The sequence below is a fragment of the Macaca fascicularis genome, chromosome 1 (genome assembly GCF_037993035.2).
Source record: "Macaca fascicularis isolate 582-1 chromosome 1, T2T-MFA8v1.1".
Classification (NCBI taxonomy): Eukaryota; Metazoa; Chordata; class Mammalia; order Primates; family Cercopithecidae; genus Macaca; species Macaca fascicularis.
In genome coordinates, this window is record NC_088375.1 from 140,230,865 (window position 1) to 140,252,427 (window position 21,563).

General features: G+C 34.6%; 1 protein-coding gene across 14 annotated transcripts in view; it reads left to right on the forward strand.

Moving 5' to 3' along the window:
* Window positions 1-21,563, forward strand: part of ARHGAP29 (Rho GTPase activating protein 29) — a 75,559-nt gene that overhangs the window by 45,133 nt on the left and 8,863 nt on the right. For all 14 annotated transcript variants that reach the window (XM_074001253.1, XM_074001260.1, XM_045366970.3 and 11 more), the window contains 11 exons: window positions 229-339; window positions 440-520; window positions 745-933; window positions 1,649-1,786; window positions 12,952-13,109; window positions 13,688-13,824; window positions 14,099-14,203; window positions 16,442-16,540; window positions 17,569-17,708; window positions 17,981-18,169; window positions 18,739-18,876. In XM_074001253.1, coding sequence (XP_073857354.1) covers window positions 229-339; window positions 440-520; window positions 745-933; window positions 1,649-1,786; window positions 12,952-13,109; window positions 13,688-13,824; window positions 14,099-14,203; window positions 16,442-16,540; window positions 17,569-17,708; window positions 17,981-18,169; window positions 18,739-18,876 — 1,485 coding nt within the window. The remainder of the gene's footprint in view (window positions 1-228; window positions 340-439; window positions 521-744; window positions 934-1,648; window positions 1,787-12,951; window positions 13,110-13,687; window positions 13,825-14,098; window positions 14,204-16,441; window positions 16,541-17,568; window positions 17,709-17,980; window positions 18,170-18,738; window positions 18,877-21,563) is intronic.

The window sequence follows — 21,563 nt, forward strand, 5'->3', positions numbered from 1 at the left end:
TTTACAATTTTATACAAATACTGATTGTCTTGATAGCTACTACTTTTGCTAACCAGTTTTATAATTAATTAATTTTCTTCTATATTTTTCTCATAGTCATGTTTATGACTAGTTATTTTTCTGGGGGCAAAAGTCTAAACTTAGTTTCCCTTTTTGGAGAGTAGTGATGTGTTTGGAATTCTAGTGCCATTTCTATTGTAAAATTTACTTTTCAATTTTAAATTTTAGGAGTTCATGCCACTGCAGTCTCTGTTTACTAATGCTCTTCTTAATGATATAGAGAGCAGTCATCTTTTACAACAAACAATTGCAGCTCTCCAGGCTAACAAATTTGTACAGGTAAAGATTAATTTATATGTGTAATACACTTTTTCGTTAAACAATGGCATGCCTTTAGAAAATTGCTTTTTTCTTTTTCCATTTTAAATACCCTTCACAGCCTCTACTTGGGAGGAAAAATGAAATGGAAAAACAAAGGAAAGAAATAAAAGAACTTTGGAAACAGGAGCAAAATAAAATGGTTAGTATTAAAATGGAGTTTCATATACCTATTTGTGAACATTTAAAATAATCTGCAGTATATACTGACCTTCCTTGCTCTCATTTTTCTAAAATACTGTCTTAACTATCTTGCTGAATATGCTAAAGACATTTAGCATAAAGACATTTAGCTGAATATGCTAAAGACATTTAGTTCTGTAGGATTTCTTTCATATTCTGTGTTTAATACTCTTTGCGATGTAGCTTGAAGCAGAGAATGCTCTCAAAAAGGCAAAATTATTATGCATGCAACGTCAAGATGAATATGAGAAAGCAAAGTCTTCCATGTTTCGTGCAGAAGAGGAGCATCTGTCTTCAAGTGGTGCATTAGCAAAAAACCTCAACAAGCAACTAGAAAAAAAGCGAAGATTGGAAGAGGAGGCTCTCCAAAAAGTAATGATCTTTTTCTTTTTTATTTGCAAGTTGAATTAGCAGTAATCTGCCAGGAGTTTTGTGTCAAAGTTCTGTGTCTGCCAGGACTGCCTGGAAAGGCGTGTTAAAAGATGGCTAAGCCCATCCCCCAGAGTTTCTCATTCAGTAAGTCAACAGAGGGGGCAAGGCAGGTTACATTTTTTAACAGACTCTCAGGTGGTGCTGATGCTGTTGGTGAGGATCCACATTTTGAGAACCACTATGCTGAGAGCTGAATTTTGGAGTTTTGAAAGAATATCTTACTGAAGGCAGTAGTTTAATAGATATTTTACTTGACAAGAAAGTTCACCTTTTAAGCAAGTGTGTGTGTATATGTGTACTAATTCAAGCACCTGATAGCAGGGATAGGCAGAAGCTTTGTATTATTGATGAAGTGTAATTTTACGAACAAAATTCTATAAGATTATATGGAATATAGTAAATGTAAATATAAAATGCTATTTCAAATAGGAGCAAGTATTTTATAGACAAACAATATACTAATTTTAAATTGTACATGGCTGTCCATTAAAATCAAGTGCCTTTGAATCACGGACCAGAACAGATTAAGTTTAGAAGTATTATTTTGAAAACAGAATATTTCAGAATTTTCAGTTATTTCAACTTAGCTTTACCATAGTAAATATTTGTTTAAAATATAAATTCTAGTGGTTTTCTTTCTGTCATATTTGTGAAGGTAGAAGAAGCAAGTGAACTTTACAAAGTTTGTGTGACAAATGTTGAAGAAAGAAGAAATGATCTAGAAAATACCAAAAGAGAAATTTTAACACAACTCCGGACACTTGTTTTCCAGTGTGATCTTACCCTTAAAGCTGTAAGTAATTTCTTCAGTATTTTGAAGGCAAGAAGAAAAGACCGTCAGGCCAGGCATGGTGGCTCACACCTGTAATCCCAGCACTTTGGGAGGCTGAGGTGGGAGGATCACTTGAGCCCAAAAGTTTGAGGTTACAGTGAGCTATGATTATGATTACCCACTGTAGAATGGGTGATCAAGAAAGAGAGAGAGAGAGAAGGAAGGAAAGAAGGGAGGGAGGAAGGGAGGGAGGGAGGGAAAAGAAAGAGAAGTCTCTGTATCTGCAGAAGGGGAAGGTATGCCTTATAAGTTACAATTCTTATGGGATTTAGATTCTGAGATTAATAAAATGTGTTGAGTTTTTCATAGTGATGCACAGTTTGAATTTCTTTTGATCTACCTTTCCCCGTGTTCTCTGGATTAATGATTTGTTTGGTTAAAATTGAAGTCTGAGTGTTTAAAATTGCCTCTAAGCCACCAGTTTTCTTGGCTTTGCTGACATAATTGTTTTGACCCTTGAAACTTCTGTCAGTGCTCTGAGTTATATTCTTCAGAATTGGAGTAAATTAAATATTAAAATTGAACCAAATTATTTGTTTGGAGACAAAGCATTCTGCCCTGAAGTATTTTTATTTACTCTTTAAAATGCTTTTTGTAAAATTAATTACATATAAAACCTTTTTTTCCATGTATAGTCCGCAAGTTTTAACAGTTATAAATTTGTGTAAGTACCACCACAATCAGGATTCAGAACAATACTGTCACTTAAAAATGATTCCTTCATGCTACTTACTTTGTAGTCCAACTCTCTGCCCACTCATAACCCCTGGCAAGTACCGATCTGTTCTCTGCCTTATTAGTTTGGTCTTTTCCAGATTGTCATATAAATGAAGTCATATAGTATATAACCTTTTGACTGGTTTATTTTACTCAGCATAATGCCTTTAAGATTCATCAATGTTATGCATGTATCAATAGTTTGTTTCTTTTTATTGCAGAATTCCATTGTGTGACTGTACTACAGTGTTTATCCATTCACTAGTTGGACATTTGTGGTGTTTCCAGTTTGGGGTGATTATGAGTAGAGCTACAAAATATTTTCTTATACATTCTTGTTGAACATAAGTTTTCTTGTCTCTCAAGTCAATACCAGGAGTGGGATTACTGGTTGGTGTGCTAAATGTATAGTTACCTTTTTAAGAAACTGCCAAACCGTTTTCCAGAGTGGCTATAATATTTTTCATTCTAACCGGCAGTGTCTGAGAGTTCTAGTTGTTCTGTGTCCTTGACATGTATCAGTCATTGTTTTTAAATGTTAGCTGTTCCAATAGGTGTGTTATCTAATTGTGGTTTTAATTTGTGTTTCTAAAAATGATTAACAATATTGAGCATCTTTTCAAAGGCTTATTGACAATCTATATTTTAGCTATTTTAAAAATTGAGTTGTTTATTTTCTTGTTGAGCTTGCATATATTTTCTCTCATTCTGGAGCTTCTCTTTTTATTATTTTAGCAGTGTATTTTGGGGAGCAAAAGGTTTTAATTTTGTTGGAATCCAACTTATCAGTTTTTTCTTTTATGGGTCATGCTTTTGGTTATATCTAAGAGTGCTTCACCTAACCCAAGAACATAAAGGTTTATCCTATGATTTCTACTAAAACTTCTGTAGCTTTACATAAAGATATATGATCTGTTTTGGGTTAATTTTTGTGTAAGATTTAAGGTACAGGTTGTTCATTTTTAGCATATGGATGTTATATTAAAATTATACCCATAGGATTTTACTTTATCAGAGTGACACAGAGAGGTCAGTGCTGTTGAAAGAAAAACTTAGGACTTAAATTTCCCAAGAGAAGGGGACACATCAGTCCACGCAGGGCCACAAGGGAAATACTGGGTTTGGCAAGCATAAGCAGGGATGAAAAGAAGCTGAGTAGAGTTTTTGTTGGGGTTTCCTCAGGAAAGGCAAGGTAAACTGTTCCTCAACAGTTTGGCTAGTGTGGATTTCCGTGGACTTTGGATCATAGGGATGGTTTCTAGTTGTGTTGTACCTGACCCCGGGGTGATTTAGGACAGATAAAATAATTGGCGTTGTGTGTGAGAGTTAGAAAAGGAGGTGGCTGGATTTATAGACTGGAGACTTGTTGCTTTGCACATGAAAGCTGTGATCCTACCTGAGCCCTTGGCTATCTCTAGGAATTAGCTAGCCCAGGGAGAGTCAGTCTCTCACTGGCCAGCATGCTTTTTAAGATGTCAAAACTGCATAAAATAGAGAAAATAAAAAACATGGTAAATGCAGATGTCCACTTGTTTTGATACCATTTGTTGAAAACACTATGCCATTTTCATTAAATTGCCTCTGCATCTTGGTAAAAATCAGTTGGCCATATTTGTAGGTGTCTACTTCTATATTTTCTGTTTTGTTGCACTGAAGTACTTGCTGTCTTTTTTTTTTAATACTTTAAGTTCTGGGGTACATGTGCACAATGCGCAGGTTTGATACATAGGTATACATATGCCATGTTGGTTTGCTGCACCCATCAACTCATCATTTACATTAGGTATTTCTCCTAATGCTATCCCTGCTCCAGCGCCCAATCACCTGACAGGCCCTGGTGTGTGATGTTCCCCGCCCTGTGTCCAAGTGATCTCATTGTTCAATTCCCACCTATAATTGAGAACATGCGGTGTTTAGTTCTTGCTGTCCTTTTTGTAAAGCCCCAGTGTCTTGATTATTTTTGCTTTACAGCAAGTCTTAAAATCAGGTGCATAGTGTGGGTCTTCCAGCTTTATTCTTTTATAGAATTGTTTGAGTATTTTAGGTTCTTTGACCTGCGTTAAAAATGTTAGAATCAGCTTGTCCATTATCTCCAAAAACTCTTGCCAACATTTTGGTTGGATTTGGTATTAAGTTTTAGATCAGACTGGGGAGCATTGACTGTATATGTAGCATCTTAGCAATATAAAGTTGCCAACACATGAACATACTATGCCTCTCCAACTACTTAGGTCTTTGATTAAAAAAAAAAAAAAATCAGCATTTTGTAGTTTTCAACATACCTTTAATAAGTTGTGTTAGATTTAATCCTGTGTATGTATGTGTTTATTTGGGGGGGCTATTGTGAATGGTCTGTATGTACACATAAGTGCATATGTATAGATTTCCTTTATTTAAAATTTCCATTGTTAATTGGTTTGGGGGCTTTTTTGTTTGTTTTTGTGTTTTGAGACAAGGTTTTACTCTGTCACTCAGGCTGGAGTACAGTGGCGTGATCATAGCTTACTGCAGCCTCACCCTCCTGGGCTCAAGTAATCCTCAGCCTCCCAGGTAGCTAAGACTACACGTGCATGCCACCATGCCCAGCTAATCTTTGTATTTTTGTAGAGACTGGGTTTTGCCATGTTTGCCCAACCTGGTGTCGAATTCCTGGGCTCAAGGAATCCACCCACCTTGGCCCGCCAGAGTGCTGGGATGACAGGTGTGAGCCACCGTGCCTGGCTGTTTTAATTGTTAACATTTAGAAATATACTTGATATTTTGTGTGTTGGTCTTGTATTTTGCAGCCTTGCTAAACTCACTTACTTGTTCTAGGAGCTTTTTGTAGATTCTTCGGGATTTTCTACATAGAAAATTATGTTACCTGCAAATAGGGACAGTTTTATATCTTCCTTTCCAATCTGTATTCCTTTTATTTCTTTTTCTTATTGCCCTAACTAAGGCTTCTAGTACACTGTTAAATAGGGGTAGTGAGAGAAGACATCCTGGCCTAATTGTCCATCTTAGGGGAAAAGCACTGTCTTTCACCATAAAATATGGTGATAGCTGTAGGTTCTTTGAAGATGCCTTTAATCTGGTTAAGAAATTTCTTTTTTCTAGTTTGCTGAGAGTTTTATCATGAATAAAGGTTAGATTTTATCAAATGTTTTTCTGCATTATTTGATACATGTAGTTTTGTCTTTAGCCTGTAAATATGGTGGATTATGTTAATATTTGAGTGTGGACCTAGCTTTGCATCCCTGGAATAAGCCCCTCTTGGTCATGAGGAATTGTTTTCTTTTATATATTGCTGGATTCAATTTGCTACTTTGTTGACTATTTTTTTCTTTTTCTCTCTGTTAGAGAAAGATTGATATGTCTAAAAAAACTGTTTTTGTCTGATTTTGAAAGTGTAAGGGTGATTTTGGCTTCATAAAATGAATTGGGAAGTGCTCCCTCCTATTTTGTTTTCTGGAAAAGATTGTGTCAAATTTGTGTTATTTCTTCTTTAAAAGTTTGATAACATTCCTCTGGTGAAAGTGTCTAGGCTTGGGATTTTCTCTTTTGGAAGTTTTTTTTTTTTACTACGTATTCAGTGTATTTTGATATAGACCTATTCAAGTTAATTATTTCTTCTTAGGTGATTTTTGGTAGCTTGTGGCTTTCATGGAATTGGTCCTTTTTATCTAGGTTGTTGAATTTATGTGCATAATGTGTCTTGTAGTATTCTCTTACCTTTTAATGTCTCAGTGGGCTGTAGTAATAACCTCTCTTTCATTCCCGATACTGGTAATTTGCATCTTTTTTCTCTTTCTCTCTCTTTGGTCAATCTGGCAAGAGGTTTATAAGTCTTATTATCCTTTTAAAAAAGAAATAGCATTTAGTTTCATCAATTTTTCTTTTTCTCAATTTTACTGATTCTGCATTTTATTCTTTATTTCTACTTTCTTTGGGTTTATTTTGCCTTTTAAAAAAAAGTTTCTGAAAGCAGAAGCTTATGTTGTTTATTGAGACCTTCCTGTGCTTTTCTGATACATTTAGTTCTTTAAATTTTCCTCTCCAAGCATTGCTTATGTATATCTCACAAATTTTGAAATTTGTATTTTCATTTATATTCAGTTCAAAATATTTTCTAATTTCCCTTGAGACTTCGTCTTTGATCTGTGGATAATGTAGAAGTCTGTTGTTTAATTTCCAAGTATTTGAGGATTTTCTGGATATCTTCCTGATACTGATTTTTAGTTTAATTCTATTATGGTAGGAGAAATACTTGTTATTATTACATTTCTCTTAAATCAATAAAATAAAAAAGAAAAGTAGGGAAAAATCGAAACTAAAAGCTGTTTCTTTGAAAAGATCAGTGATGAATTTTCCATGTGCACATTTGAAAAGCATGTGTGTTCTGTTGTTGACTGGAGTGCTTTGTAAGTATCAATTGGTTCCTGTTGTTTTAAGATGTAATTTATTTCTTCTGTATTCTTGATGATTTACCTTTTGCTACTTTTATCAATTACTGAGAAAGGAGTTTTGAAGTCTCCAACATATGGTGTATTTTTAGTTCTATCAGTTTTTGTTTTATGTATTTTGAAGCTCCATTCCTTACACAGTAACAATTATTATATGATCTTGGTATATTGATCCTTTTATCCTTAGAAATGTGTCTTTTTATAGGATAAATTCCCTTACTTTTTATTCTACTTTATTTAATATTGATATTTTATTCCAGTTTTCTTTTGATTATTTTGAATGTAGCGTATCTTTTATCATTCTTTTAATTTTATGATATTTAAAGTGAGTTTCTCATATAGCATATAGAGAGCATATACTTCTGTCTTGATTTTTTTTTTAATCTATTTTGGCACTATCTTATAAGTGGAGTGTTTAAACCATTTATATTTAAGGTAAATATATGTTCAGATTTAATTTTATCATTTTATTTCTTTTTCATTTATGCCTTATGATATTTTCCTTAATCTATTTTCCTTTTGCTGCCTTCTTTTGGATGAATTGATATTTTTCTAGACATATATTTTAATTTGTCTACTGGGTTTTTTTATTATGTATCTTCATATACCTTGTTAAAAAAAATTGGTTGCACACATCTGTGTTATTAAGAAGTTATAGTAGCTCAGGTTATATTCCTAACTTCTAAGTGTTTTCTGAGGAAAACATTGTAAAGGAAAAATAGTGTGGATGCTCATAACACCTCCCCGGCACCAGTGTCATAAATTGAATATTGCTTGCAGTGGTCTTGGATTCACTGTCAATTGAATATTGGGTTGCCTGGCCCATGGGTCCAATTACCAGAATGATTTTTTTCGCCTTTGTCCTTATAAAATGAGAAAAAAGTTTAACAAATGAACCAAAACTGAGATTTTGTTTGGTAGAACTCTCTCCCTTCACTTCTCTTGTTCTAATGACTACAGTGTCTTTTTCAAGAGAATATGGCTGTTACAAACCATTCCTGGCCAGCTTCCAGTTAGGAAATTCAATTTTTATCTATTTATATAACCTGAAAAAATCTCCCTCTAATTATCATTTAGAAACTTGCATTGCCTTAATAACCACAATGGTTGCACGTAGACTTCCATTACTACTTTTTACTTTTGTCTACAGTTACTCTCAGTGGAGCTAAATGTAAAACTTCGTCAGTTGACCAATGAAAAACTGTGTTTGTTTATGTCATATGGAGTCAACCAGTTAAGCAGCATGTATCAAAACATAATAGTTTTTGAGATCATTTAACATTGTAAATTCTCATTAGAATCCCACAATCAGTGCAACTTACTTGAACTGAGTTGCTATGGACTGTTTATCACCCCCTGCAAAATTAGCATGTTGAGATCCTAATCCCCAGTGTGATAATGTGATGATATTTGGAGGGTGGGGCCTTTGGGAGGTGACTAGGTGGAGCCCTCGTGACCCTTTCCCTTCTATCATGTGAGGACACAGAGAGAAAAGAGCAGTCTATGCACCAGGAATTGAGGCCCACACCAGACGCTGAATCTGATAGTGCCTTGGTCTTGATCTCTCAATCTCCACAACTGTGAGAAATAAATCTTTGTTGTTTAAGTCACTCGGTCTATGGTACTTTTGTTGTAGCAGCCTGACGTGACTAAGAATGTACAGATGTAGTAGTACATATATGAACTCTGTCATATATGAAAATGGATATTGTGTCATTAAGATACAAAATAAGCATTCTGGTAAAAAACAAAAATTATCTCTTTCATGGAACAGAAATAGAAGTTCTAAGATTACTAGTTACCTGAAAAAGTAGTAATGAACTGTGAAACACTGTTGAAGAAGCTGAATATTTAATGTGGTTTCCAGAGTTATATGAAAATGCTAGATCCATTTAAAACATGTGCTAGGACAGTTCAGCCTAAAATAGATTATTCTATAAATAGCCAATTTAAAAAAAATGGTTGCACACTTATCTGTGTTTATACATACACTTTTTTTAAGTCTACTTAGAATTAGTTCTAAGTAGAATGCAGAAGCATCACCACCATAGAAGTTCCTTTACCTAATCTGGGTTGTATTTGATATATGTAAATTACATCCATATACATTGAAAACCTCACCAGACTCTCACAATTTTTGCTTTTAAAAGTCATACATATTATAAAGAGGTTAAGAAGGAAAAAGTAGTCTGTTATTTACTATTTCTATTCATTCTTCTTGCATTCTAGTGGTTCCATCTTTCCTCTGGTAACATTTTGTCTAAAGAACTTCCTTTACCACTTATTTTGTAGCAGGTCTGCTGGTAATGGATTCACTTGGTTGTGTTTCATATGAGAATGTCTTTATTTCATCTTCATCTCTGAAGGACATTTTCACTGGTTATAGAATTCTAAATACAGAAACCAGTTCTTTCACTGCTTTAAAAATATTGTTCCACTGCCTTATGGCATCCATAGTTTCTCATGAGATACCAGTAATCATTTTAATTATCATTTCCCCAATTGTGGCATGTGTTTTTCTTTGGCTGTTTTTGTGGGATTATTATTATTATTATTTTTTGTCTTTGGTTTTTATCTGTTTAAGACGTATCTAGACCTGGTTTTTGCTGTTTTTTCCTTTTTTGGATTGATTGAACTTCTTGAATCTACAAGTTTGTCTCTTGCAAAATTTGAGAAGTTTTCAACTATTGTTTCTTCGATCTGGTTTTTTTTTTTTTTTTTTTGGTAGTATTCTTTTTCCTCGTTCTCTGACACCCAGTGACTCAAACATTAGAGCTTTTGTTAATCTTCCGCAGTTCTGGAAGTCCTTTAATTTTTCCCCAAAGCTTTTTCCTCTTGGTTGTTTATACTGTTCTGTTGATCTGTCTTCAAGTTCACAGGCTCTTTTCCTTTGTTATCCCCATTCTCCCATACAGTTCGTCCAGTAAATTTTTTGTTCTGGATACTTTATTTTTCAGCAATAAATTTTCCTTTTGTTTCTTTACATCTTACATTTCTTTGCTGAGGCTTCTGTTTTTCCATGTTTCAAGATTGTTTGCTCTACTTTTTTAAAACCTTTGTAATAGTTGTTCTGGAGTTTTCATCTGATCATCCCAAATCTGAGCCATGTCAGTCTTGGTATCTTTTTATTGTCTTTCGTCTTGAGAGTTGTTTAGATTTTCCTGGTTCTTTGTATGACAAGCAATTTTGAATCATATCCTAGATATTTTCACTACTACTTTATTGACTCTGGGTCCTGTTTATAACCTATATTGAACATTAATTTTTTTTCAATTTTAGCAACTATTTGATACAGTTAGGTTCATTTTCCAGCTTCTGTGTGACTCCCTTCCCAATCTTCTGGCTGGGAAACTTAGGTCTGCCTATTCTGCTGTTCTCCCCGGCCAAGTGTGGGGAGGATAAAGAGAGAAAAGTAACAGAAATTTCAGACCCCTCTCTAGACACAGTACACCTGGTCATAAAGGAGGATTTCCATCAGAGTTTTGGCATCTCTTCAGCTGCTACTGTCATCATTGCTGCTCCCACAGGATTGTGTCTTAGGGATTTGGACTTGCTTAGGGTCTAAGGCAGAAGAGAAAACAAATATACAAAAGAAACCAGGGAATTTTCTTCTACTGTTTAGTTACATCTCCCGTCACCCCTCCCCGCTTTTGTTCCTTGGACCAGAAAGAACCTCTCTTGGTGCTCCTTTTGTCTACACTCAGTTTGTACTTTGGGACTTGGAGAATTGGGTAGGAGCTGAGCATGGGCTGGAAAACAGGGCAGGAGTAGACCTATTGCTGGACTGGTCATACCTCGAATTGTAGTTTTTTTCATTTACTTTTCAGAGTCTTGATTTGTGCATTCTGTTCAGATTTTTAGGTGAATTCAGTGGGAGACTGGGGGGAGTTAGCTTACTGCATCTGAACCAGAAAACTTCCTTAAAATGTTTTTGAGTTTTTAAAATTGTATCTCATTATTTTCCAAATTTTGATTAATTAATATTTAGTTAAAGAATCATGAAAGGATTTAACAGAATTATAAAATCCAGGATTTGAAATTACCTTAGAAGTCATTTAGGCCAATCTTTTACCTTTTTAAATTCCCTCTACCTCAAACAATAGCTAATGATAGCTAAGATTGACTATGTACCTGCCAGTGTATTAAGCTCTTGGTCTACATTAATTCATTTAATTCTCACAAAAATCCTATCAAGTTTTTATACCCATTTTACTGATGAGAAAACTAAAGTTTAGAAAGCCTTCTCAAGATGCGGTCCTTGGTCATATTGCCATTACTTTGAGAGCCTATGAGGAATGCAGAATCTTGGGTTTCAACACAGATCCTTAGAATCATAATCTACATTTGGACAAGATCCCCAAGGTGATTCATTTGCACGTTAACTTTTTCAATGCAGTTAATGAAGGTCTCCTAGTATGCAGGTTACCTTTAGGATCAAGAGAGTAAGCAGTTTGCCTTTAGCTGGAGAATGCTCTAATATAGCCAGTTGCTAGAATTAAACTGCACCTTATGCAGTTTGAATTTTCTTTGTTTCTTGAAGGAGTTAGGGCACAAATAAGCTACTTATTCTGTTATCTATACTTTTCAAATACTATTTATGCAGAGTCAAGTATCCTTAGGGAAATGCCTGTCTACATTGAAAAGGACTTAAAGACTAATTATCCTATCATCTGGTATGTCAAGAGAGATGAAGAAGAAACGTGGCAGTCTTTGAAATAACATTAAGCTAATTGAAATTTAGCATTTATTCAGATTGTTTCCCTTAAATACCTTCCCCACAAAGAAGCCAGAGTGTCATTTTAAAGAATAAATCAGATCATGTTATAGCTTTGTGTAAAATGCTCCACCAGCTTCCTGTTGCACTTAAATTCAGACACCTTGCCATTGTTTAGATGACTACTTTTTTTAGCTTTATCTTCAACCAGAGCTCTTTCCATATACTTCAACCATATTGACCTTTCATCTGTTTCTTGAGCATGACAAGCTCTTTCCCATTCACATTTGCACTACCTCCTCCTTTTCTTTGGATAGATCTCCATGAAGCTTTTCTTACATCGGCCTGCAATTCAAATGTTACCTCCTCAGAGAGGCCTTCCTTAATTTACCATGTTGGAAATACCCTTCCACAAACACATACCTGGTCATACTGCATAATTTGACATTCTTATATAGTATTCATAGCATTTTTCAGTACCAGAAAGTATTTTATTTACATAATTTGTTACTTCTCTCGCATACCACCCTCAGGAGAATGTAAAGGTCCATGAGAGTCAGTATCTCATCGGTTTGCTGTAATATACCCAAAGCCTAGGTTTTTGTGAACATCAAATTAGTTTATTCATGTAAGACTCTGAGAATGGGTCAGGCATATTGTACATACTTGTCAGCTGCTGCTATTGTTATTGTTGTTAGTAGAAGTGATAATATATTTAGGCATTTGTGAAACTCAATGGAATAATGTATTTTGAATAGATTCAAGGTAATATCTAATTATAAGAACGGAGTACTGTAGTTCAGCACTTCTGTTTTTATAGGATTGAAAAAGTGAAAACAGTCTAAATAATAGTTCTTTGATTGGAAGTGTTTTCCCCATGTTTTCCTCTGAAGAGTTTAGGCAGTTGTGATCAGACCATCAGGATACAGAGATGAGGATCCTCAGAAACACATCCATCTCCTAAAATTGTGAACCAGTTGGGGCATGGGGTTTTTGAAGTCACTTTTGAACTTTTCAGCTAAAAGCCAGTTTTGCTGGAAATGATTACTCATAGATATTAGATTCAAACTACTTTTCTCCCTAATCTAGACATTATGCAAAATCAGGCATCATAGTATGCTCAGAGTGATATTCAGTGTTGTATGCTTCACTGTATGGCATTTTTATTGATGCAGTCATTGAAATAAATGTATGTTTTATAACATTCTGTGTCTCATGAGTTACTCTGCCTTTTGTCTCTGTGTCCATAGGTAACAGTTAACCTCTTCAACATGCAGCATCTGCAGGCTGCTTCCCTTGCAGACAGTTTACAGTCTCTCTGTGATAGTGCCAAACTCTATGACCCAGGCCAAGAGTACAGTGAATTTGTCAAGGCCACAAATTCAACTGAAGAAGACAAAGTTGATGGGTGAGAATTAATGTACAGACAAAATTATTTCAAAATATAAAACAATTGTTAAAGTTTCTGTCTAGTACAAGGAGGTGTCTTTTCTAACTGACAAAATTAAATTAAAAATTTTCTGAGTTCTTTAAATATTATTTTATGTTATCGAAGTAGATATATTTAAGGAACAGATATAATTCACTAACAGTAAGCCTTTGCATTTTGACACAGACTTCTTTTATTTAAGAATTAAAAATCATTTGGGGACATCATATGATGGCTGTACATGTTTTGAATGTCCACAGAATTTAACCTATGTTTTCCACAGAGGTCATGCTAGAAAAGTTAAACCATGCCATGAATTATTAACTATACTTCTGCTGTTCCTTCCCATGTTTCCACTGTAATAAGCACAAATAATTAAAAAGTATTTGCATCTCCTATAAGAAGCTGAACCATGTAGTATTATTTGTTTTTCATATTTAGTTTAATTCATCTGTGATTGTTAAATTAATAGATTTTTCTAAACACAGAATGAAATAGACTGATTATCAGTTATTCTCTGGAGTGTTGAGTTTTGTTTTTTGTCGTTGTTGTTTCAGAAATGTAAATAAGCATTTAAATAGTTCCCAAACTTCTGGATTTGGACCTGCCAACTCTTTAGAGGATGTTGTACGCCTTCCTGACAGTTCTAATAAAATTGAAGAGGACAGATGCTCTAACAGTGCAGATATAACAGGTAGTTTTCCACACTAAAAAGAGTGCTAATTTATAAAAGGTCAGATTGTTCGAATGTGATTGTTAAATTAATTTTTGCTCTGGAATTTAAAAATCAGGCCTTAGATTGTAAATTTGTGAGATCTTATTCACAGTTGTTACCATGGTTCCTTTCTTGAAGTTGATAATTGGTTATTGTTAAAGAAATTTGAATTGTCTCACTTGATAGAATGTCAGTATTTTACCTTATGAAATCCACCTGTAGCCAAGTTTTGACTTTGTTCTTTTTATTAAAGGTCCTTCCTTTATAAGATCGTGGACATTTGGGATGTTTAGTGACTCTGAGAGTACTGGAGGGAGCAGCGAATCTAGATCTCTGGATTCAGAATCTATAAGTCCAGGTACATCAATATTTAAGTCTAGCAATGAAACTCATTGAAAGATCAGTCCTTTTTTGGGTATTTTTTGACTACCTTGCTTTTATAGTGAACTTTCATACATAATAGAGAGGAAAGTGTACAATTTAAAAAATAGTTTTTAAAAACCCCTCATATATTCGCCACCCAGCCTAAGAAATAGATGGTTATCAGTATATTAGAAGCCCCTGTACACACCTCTGTGGTAACATTGCCGTGTCTCCCACCAGAATAAACCATTATCCTGAAATGTTTTAAAAATATTCCCTAGCTATTTTAAATGTTTCTAGTACTTCTATCTGGTGAAGTTTTGCTCTCTTCTGAATGTTATACAAATTGAATTACACTATTGTGACTTCATGTATTTTTTTTTAAGATCTATGTGAATGTAGGTAGTCATCTTTATTTTCACTGCTATATATTCTGTGACTATAACTGTCATCTTTTGGATTGTTTGGTACTTAATTGCTATAATAAACAATGTCATTTTGCTATTTCTATGCCTGCAACTACTTATTCTTGTTAATTTTTTACAAATGTGCTTTAAGATACTTTGATACAGATTATCTCATGGTCCCCAGAGAGAAACAGAGTAAGCATTTTGAATTCTCCATTAGTGGCTTCTAAGAGGGCGATTTGCCTAGGTTATACAGCTAGCAGTAGAAGAAGGTAGCAGTTGAACTCATGAGATTCTTACATCCAACATTCTTCCTTTACACCTCTACCAAAGACTGCTCCAGGCCCATTCTTTCTGGCAACGTTTCTTTCTTCTAGGATCTTAATAGATAGATTATAGGATTTAAGCCATCTCAGATTCCAAGGCCTTTTTCTTCTCTTACATATTGCAGAAGTTTTACTGATTTAGATAAATCTCTTATATTTAAAGTTAGAAAAATATTTTCACGCAGCACTGTGTTTGTAGGATGATTATCACCTGCCACTTTGCTGCCTTCTTTAAAAGTAGCACTGTTCAAGGAACATTCTGGAAATGTGAGCCTAATATTGAACTGAATATTTGTAATTAGCTTTGTAACAACAAACTGGTTCTAGGTAGCTCCAGAAATTATGACCCAATCTAGAGCAAGCCCCATATTATTTAGGATCCCATAAAACTTCATGTGGTAAAGACAAAATTTTAGAAACCACATCACCTGATAAATGGGTGAAAACCTGGGAATGCCTTGCCTGGGAAAAAGGAAAATTGGAGACCTGTCAGCTGTCCTCAAATACTGGAAGTGAAAAGGGATTAAAGTTAGAGTACTTGTTTTCTCCGTTTGGGAAAAATATGACCAAGCCTGGGATTTATAGGGAGGCAGTTTTCTGTTCAGTAATGTAAGAAATGCATTTTACATTTAGAATAGTTATAAAATGGAGCAATACAACTTTGTGATTTGTCAGTCATTGGGGGCACATTCAAAGTGAAAACTAGATAGCTACCTTTAAGCATATTGTGGAGAAGAATCCTTTGGTGAAGAGGATGTTCTTTAAAATCATTTGTAAAGGCTTTTCTAACTCTGAATTTGAAACTGTTAAGGCCTTGCATTAAGGTGAATTCTTCCACTTAGATGTAGGCCTGTGGAGAGGGAGTAAATAAACCTCATTACCAGTTGAGCTGCTTCCAAACATGCTTTGATACATATGCAGTGTCATTTGCTGACATAGCGTGTATACTGTGGTCTCAGCTCCCTGCCAGTATCACTGGGCTATTGTTCCTGGTTCCCAGTCTGCCGTCTTGCCAGTAACATAAATGTGATGTTACTGTTGGGTTGTTGTATTCAAAGATTTTTGTATCTTTTAGAAAGCTTTTGGTTTAATTGTATACATTTATAACTTAATTCAGCAAACATTTAACGACAATTTTACTGTTGTGCCAGCTACTCTGTCATATATTAGGTATTAGACATGAATGGAAAATATCAGCTATACTTGTGAAGTTTACCATATCTAATACTTACCATCGGAAGTTGGCAGTAAAGTGTTATTGGACTACATGAGCCTCAGTTTTAAATTTGTTCAGGAAAGTCAGATTTGGTTAAATATCTTTTCATTTCCAGGAATGAGTATCAGAATTCCCTGTTACCCAGAGAATGAGAATGGAAGCAAATTTTTACATTGAAGCTAATAAAATAGTATGACTTTTGTTAATTCAAAAGTGTTTTCATTTCCTATTTCAAAGATCCTACAATGAATGGTCAGGTAATTGTATCCACAATTTTCTTTTAGGAGACTTTCATCGAAAACTTCCACGAACACCGTCCAGTGGAACTATGTCCTCTGCGGATGATCTAGATGAAAGAGAGCCATCTTCCCCTTCAGAAACTGGTATTGTATTTACCTGAATTAAGTCCCACTAAACCAGCTGAATCAGTAGCACTGCATGATATTAGAAAAATAGTATAATTTTAAAGAATCAATACTTTCTTGTGTATTAAACAAAAAAAATTCACCATGACTTAAATATATCCCAACAATTATGTAGAAGTACAAGTTGATAATGTATTAATTAAATGTTACAAACACAAATATTAGAATAGGCAGCAAAACTACTGATGTAAAATGTATTGGCATGGTGCTAAAATTACAGGCTAGATATCATGTGTTTTCATAAACCTAATACTATGACTTAGTGTTAAAAGGGTTGGGGTGCATAAAAAATTCTAAAAAGCTCCTTCAAAAGAAACAATGCAAGAAACCAAGCAAGAAAACTAAGTAAGTGTACTTCTTGAGGATAAGGAAGTTGTGGATTTTGAAGGATAAAGTTAAATCAGTTACCTTAACAACTTGAATTAGAGGCATATAAATTCGTTTTGTACGTTTAATGCCTACAGATACCTGGTTTGGCATCATTTCCTAAATTAATGGAGTATGTGACCTCCAGTATAGTATTAATATGTAACTAGCTGATATTAACTATAATTTTATAGTAAATTAAGAAAGCTTTATCTGTAATGCAGATAATGCTCACACACTAACCTCACACAGCTATTTTTCTTTGTTTATGGGGACTTTTTCTAATGCCTCCTATGACACCCTTCCCAGCTCTATGAAAGAACATGTTAATAATAGTGTAAATACGCTGATTCTGAAAACATTATGCCGTGTTATTATTCATAGCAATGACTTGGTGACGACTTTTACTCATAGCTAAAATGCTTGATAAAAGTGCCTTTTAAGAGATCTATAAATTGGACCTATAAATTGGATGCTAAGCAGCTATTTTGATATTACAGATTCAAAGCTTTTTATAATATATGAACGATTACAGGGTTTAAAGATTATTCAAAATATGGTATCACATGGTATAATTTTTCTATCATTTTACAATTTTTATAAACTATTTCTCTCGCAAGGACCCAATTCCCTTGGAACATTTAAGAAAACATTGATGTCAAAGGCAGCTCTCACACACAAGTTTCGCAAATTGAGATCCCCCACGAAATGTAGGGATTGTGAAGGCATTGTAGTGTTCCAAGGTGTTGAATGTGAAGAGGTAAGATCTTTGTGGAATTGTGTTGGCCCTTTTATGCTTTTTGTTTTCTACTCTTTTGTTATTAATTTTACTTTTTAGGATCTTTTGCAAATATATGTTTAATTGTTCTGCAGTATGCCTTCTATAATTTTATGTTTTGTTTTGTTGTTAAATCTTTCAAATACCACAAGTAATACCGCTTAAACTCACTTTTGTTGTGTTACCCTCTACCTGCAGTTTACCCAGTTGTGAGTTTTAAGGTTAACCAGTTTCAAACTATCATTTTCTTGTAGTGTCTCCTTGTTTGTCATCGAAAGTGTTTGGAAAATTTAGTCATTATTTGCGGTCATCAGAAACTTCCAGGAAAAATACAATTATTTGGAGCAGAATTCACACAAGTTGCAAAAAAGGAACCAGATGGTATCCCTTTTATACTCAAAATATGTGCCTCAGAGATTGAAAATAGAGCTTTGTGTCTACAGGTACATTATAACTCTTAAAATTTTAAAAAGCATAAATGCCTGTGTAACCTATTCTAATGAAGAGGAGACTTTAAAGGAAAATAATGTTCAGGGGTTTTGTTTTGTTTTGTTTTGTTTCTGAGACAGGGTCTCACTCTGTTGCCCAGGCTGGAGTACAGTGGCATAATCACTGCTCACTGCAGTCTTGACCTCCCAGACTCAAGCAACCCTCCCACTTCAGCCTACTGAGTAACTGGGACCACAGGCACGTGCCACCACGCCTGGCTAATTTTTTAAAAAAATGTCTGTAGAGATGGGGTCTCCTTATGTTGCCCAGGCTGGTGGTCTTGAACTCTAGGCTCAAGTGATATTCCCGCCTCCGCCTCCCAGGCACCTGGCCAATGCACAATCTTTAATAACTAAATTTTTTCAGATTTCTACAGAAAATGTTACCTCATTTGGCCTTGAATAGTTTTTTCTAAAATACTAATAAAATTTGAAATAGAATGAAAAGATTGAAAATCAAATATATGTAGATTTAGCTATTTACACTAAAGAATTTTGCAAAATTTTTTTCTTTTCTATTGAAGGGAATTTATCGTGTGTGTGGAAACAAAATAAAGACTGAAAAACTGTGTCAAGCTTTGGAAAATGGAATGCACTTGGTTGACATTTCAGAATTTAGTTCACATGATATCTGTGACGTCTTGAAATTATACCTTCGGCAGGTAAAATTTTTACCCTTGAAACCCACCATTAAATTAAAAACAGCAAAAATCTGATTTGTATTTTGCTGATAACATTTGCTACACATGTTTTTTCATTGGCATAGACGGTATGGGTGTCTTGCTGATTATTAGGGTCAAAGAGTATATTAAATATATGTACAGTTTAAAGAAAAATAAAAACAAACTCATCTCCCATCACCCACCTTAAGAAAATAGAATATTACTGTACCTTATAAAAAACCCCCACGTTCCTCTTCCAAGTTACATCCGCCTAACTCCACCAAAGAGGTCTTTAATAATCATAACTCTCTCTCTTTTCTTAATAGTTTTAATACGTGTTATTTATTCCTAAACAATGTATTGTTAACCTTTGGAAAATTGACTTGAAAGCATAAATCTAACTGTGTAAGGCAATCCCAGTATCCACACAGTTATATGAAGTAAATAAAACAGTGTCTGGATCGTAGGCTGGCCTTGCCTTCGTTGATATTTTAAAATAGCCATTGTGATAGGGTAGTGGTCAAGATCATGAATGTGTCCTGGGAACACGTAATTTACTACATTTGGACCATCTGAAAGGACTGTCCTGTAAGCTGGGTACTGCACATTCTAGTGGGAATATGGTCAGGGAGTAGGCTGCTCTCTCTTTTTTTTTTCTCACTGTTAAACCTGTAGTTTGCAGGAGTAGGTCCAAAGACCTACTCGGTGGGACGAAATAAATGGCTTTAGTAGCATCAAGCAGCAGCTCATGGAGGGATTGCAAAAACTTAATCAGCACATTGTCATGAGACAAGTACAAAAAAAGATCTGAGCCAAGCTTAGCTGATACTCTGTCCTCGGGTGAAAATGAAGAGATAATGTCAGAGAAAATAGCGATGATAGTCCTCAACATATCAATCTCTGCAGTTCTGTTGCTCCCAGCTGGATCCTTTAAAAAAAATTTTTTTAAATTGACATGTAATAATTGTACACATTTATAGAGTACACAGTGATGTTTTGGTATATGTGATGCATAGTGATCAGCTCAGGGTAATTAGCCCAGCCGTCATCTCAAACATTTATCATTTCTCCATTTGAGGAACATTCAACACCCTCCTTTTAGTTATTTGAAAGTATGTAATATATTATTGTTAACTACAGTCATCTTACAGTGGTATAAAACACCAGAACTTACTCCTCCTTATCTAGCTATAATTTTGTACTGGATTTTTAAAAATATGGTAACTAGCTGCCATCCTGGGATATCTCTTCCACCTTCTCCTCATTTTTGAGGAAATGCCTGTCATGTCTTCCCTTTTTTTGTTGTTTTTGTTTTTGTTTTATTCTCCTGTTTTGGTCATGCCCATACTTGAGCAAGGTAGAATAGCAGTAAATATTTAAAACCTTATTTATCCATGAATGTCTTTATATTCTACTCTCTTGAATGGAAATATCATGGTGTTGATAGTGTGGAAGGTTGTAATATTCTAGGCTGAAAATTATTTTTCTTCAGAAATTCAAAGGTGTTTTTTTGTTGTCTTCACCTAAAATCCTTCTCATTTCTAACTCCTTGTATGTGGCCTATGATTTTGTCTCTGAAAGCTTGTAGAATCTTCTTTTTTTCCCTTTATCCTAAAATTGTATAAGTATGTGTTTCGATGTGGGTATATTTTATCCACTATTCAGGGCACTCCATGAGCACTGCCAATCCTGGTTAGTCCTTTAGTTTTTGGAACTTATCATTTTGCTGCTCATTTCTTCCCCTCTATTTTCTCTTTGCTTTCCATCTGGAACTCTTATTTGGATACTTGACAACCTGGACAGGTTCTCAAGTTCCCTTATCTTTTCTCTATCATTCATTTCTTTTTTTGTTTTCTTACAACACTTTCTAAGAGATTTCCTCAGCTTTATCTTTCTTCCTTGCTGTGAACTATTTCATTCCTGGTATCATGTTTCAATTTTCCAAAACTGTGGTTTTTGTTCTTTTTGCAACTTTCTTCCTTTTTTAATGACTGCAGTATCTGAGGATATTTATAGTTTTTTTTTTTTTTATAGTTTAATCCTTTTTTTTTTTAAAGGATTCTTTTCTTGGCTTATTCTCTAGCCTTGCCCAATAGAAATATAATGTGAGCCACATATTACAATATTAAATTTTCTAGTAGCCACATAAACAGGTGAAATTAGTTTAATATTTTACTTAAACTGAAAATACCATTTGAACATTTAATCAGTATTTTTAAATTATTAATGAAATCATTTTACCTTTTTTTGTTACTGAGTCTTTAAAATCTGCTATGTTTTGTTCATTTAAAGTACATTTCAGTTTAGAACAGCCACATTTCCAGTGCTCAGTAGCCGTATGTGCCTTGTGGCCACCATGTTAACAGCACAGTCCTAGACCTTTACTTTTTTTTTCCTACTCATTTTGATTTCTGTCTCCGTGGTTGTCTGCTTAAAATGAAAGAGTTGAAAATTGAATCTCTTTCGAAGCTCCTGAACACATGAAGTCTTTGAAGACTTTGAGCTTTATTGTAGGGTGATGTAGGTGGACTGTTTGGGAAACACTTGATGCCTCTATCGCTATAGGTTTCTGTTCATGGGGGAGTCTGATACCCCAGAGAAGAGTCTTTTCTTGCCTAGAGTGTGGTGCCAGTCCTGTAAGAGCCAAGCAGGCTAAGAAGGTCTCAGGATCTCTATGTTTAGAACGG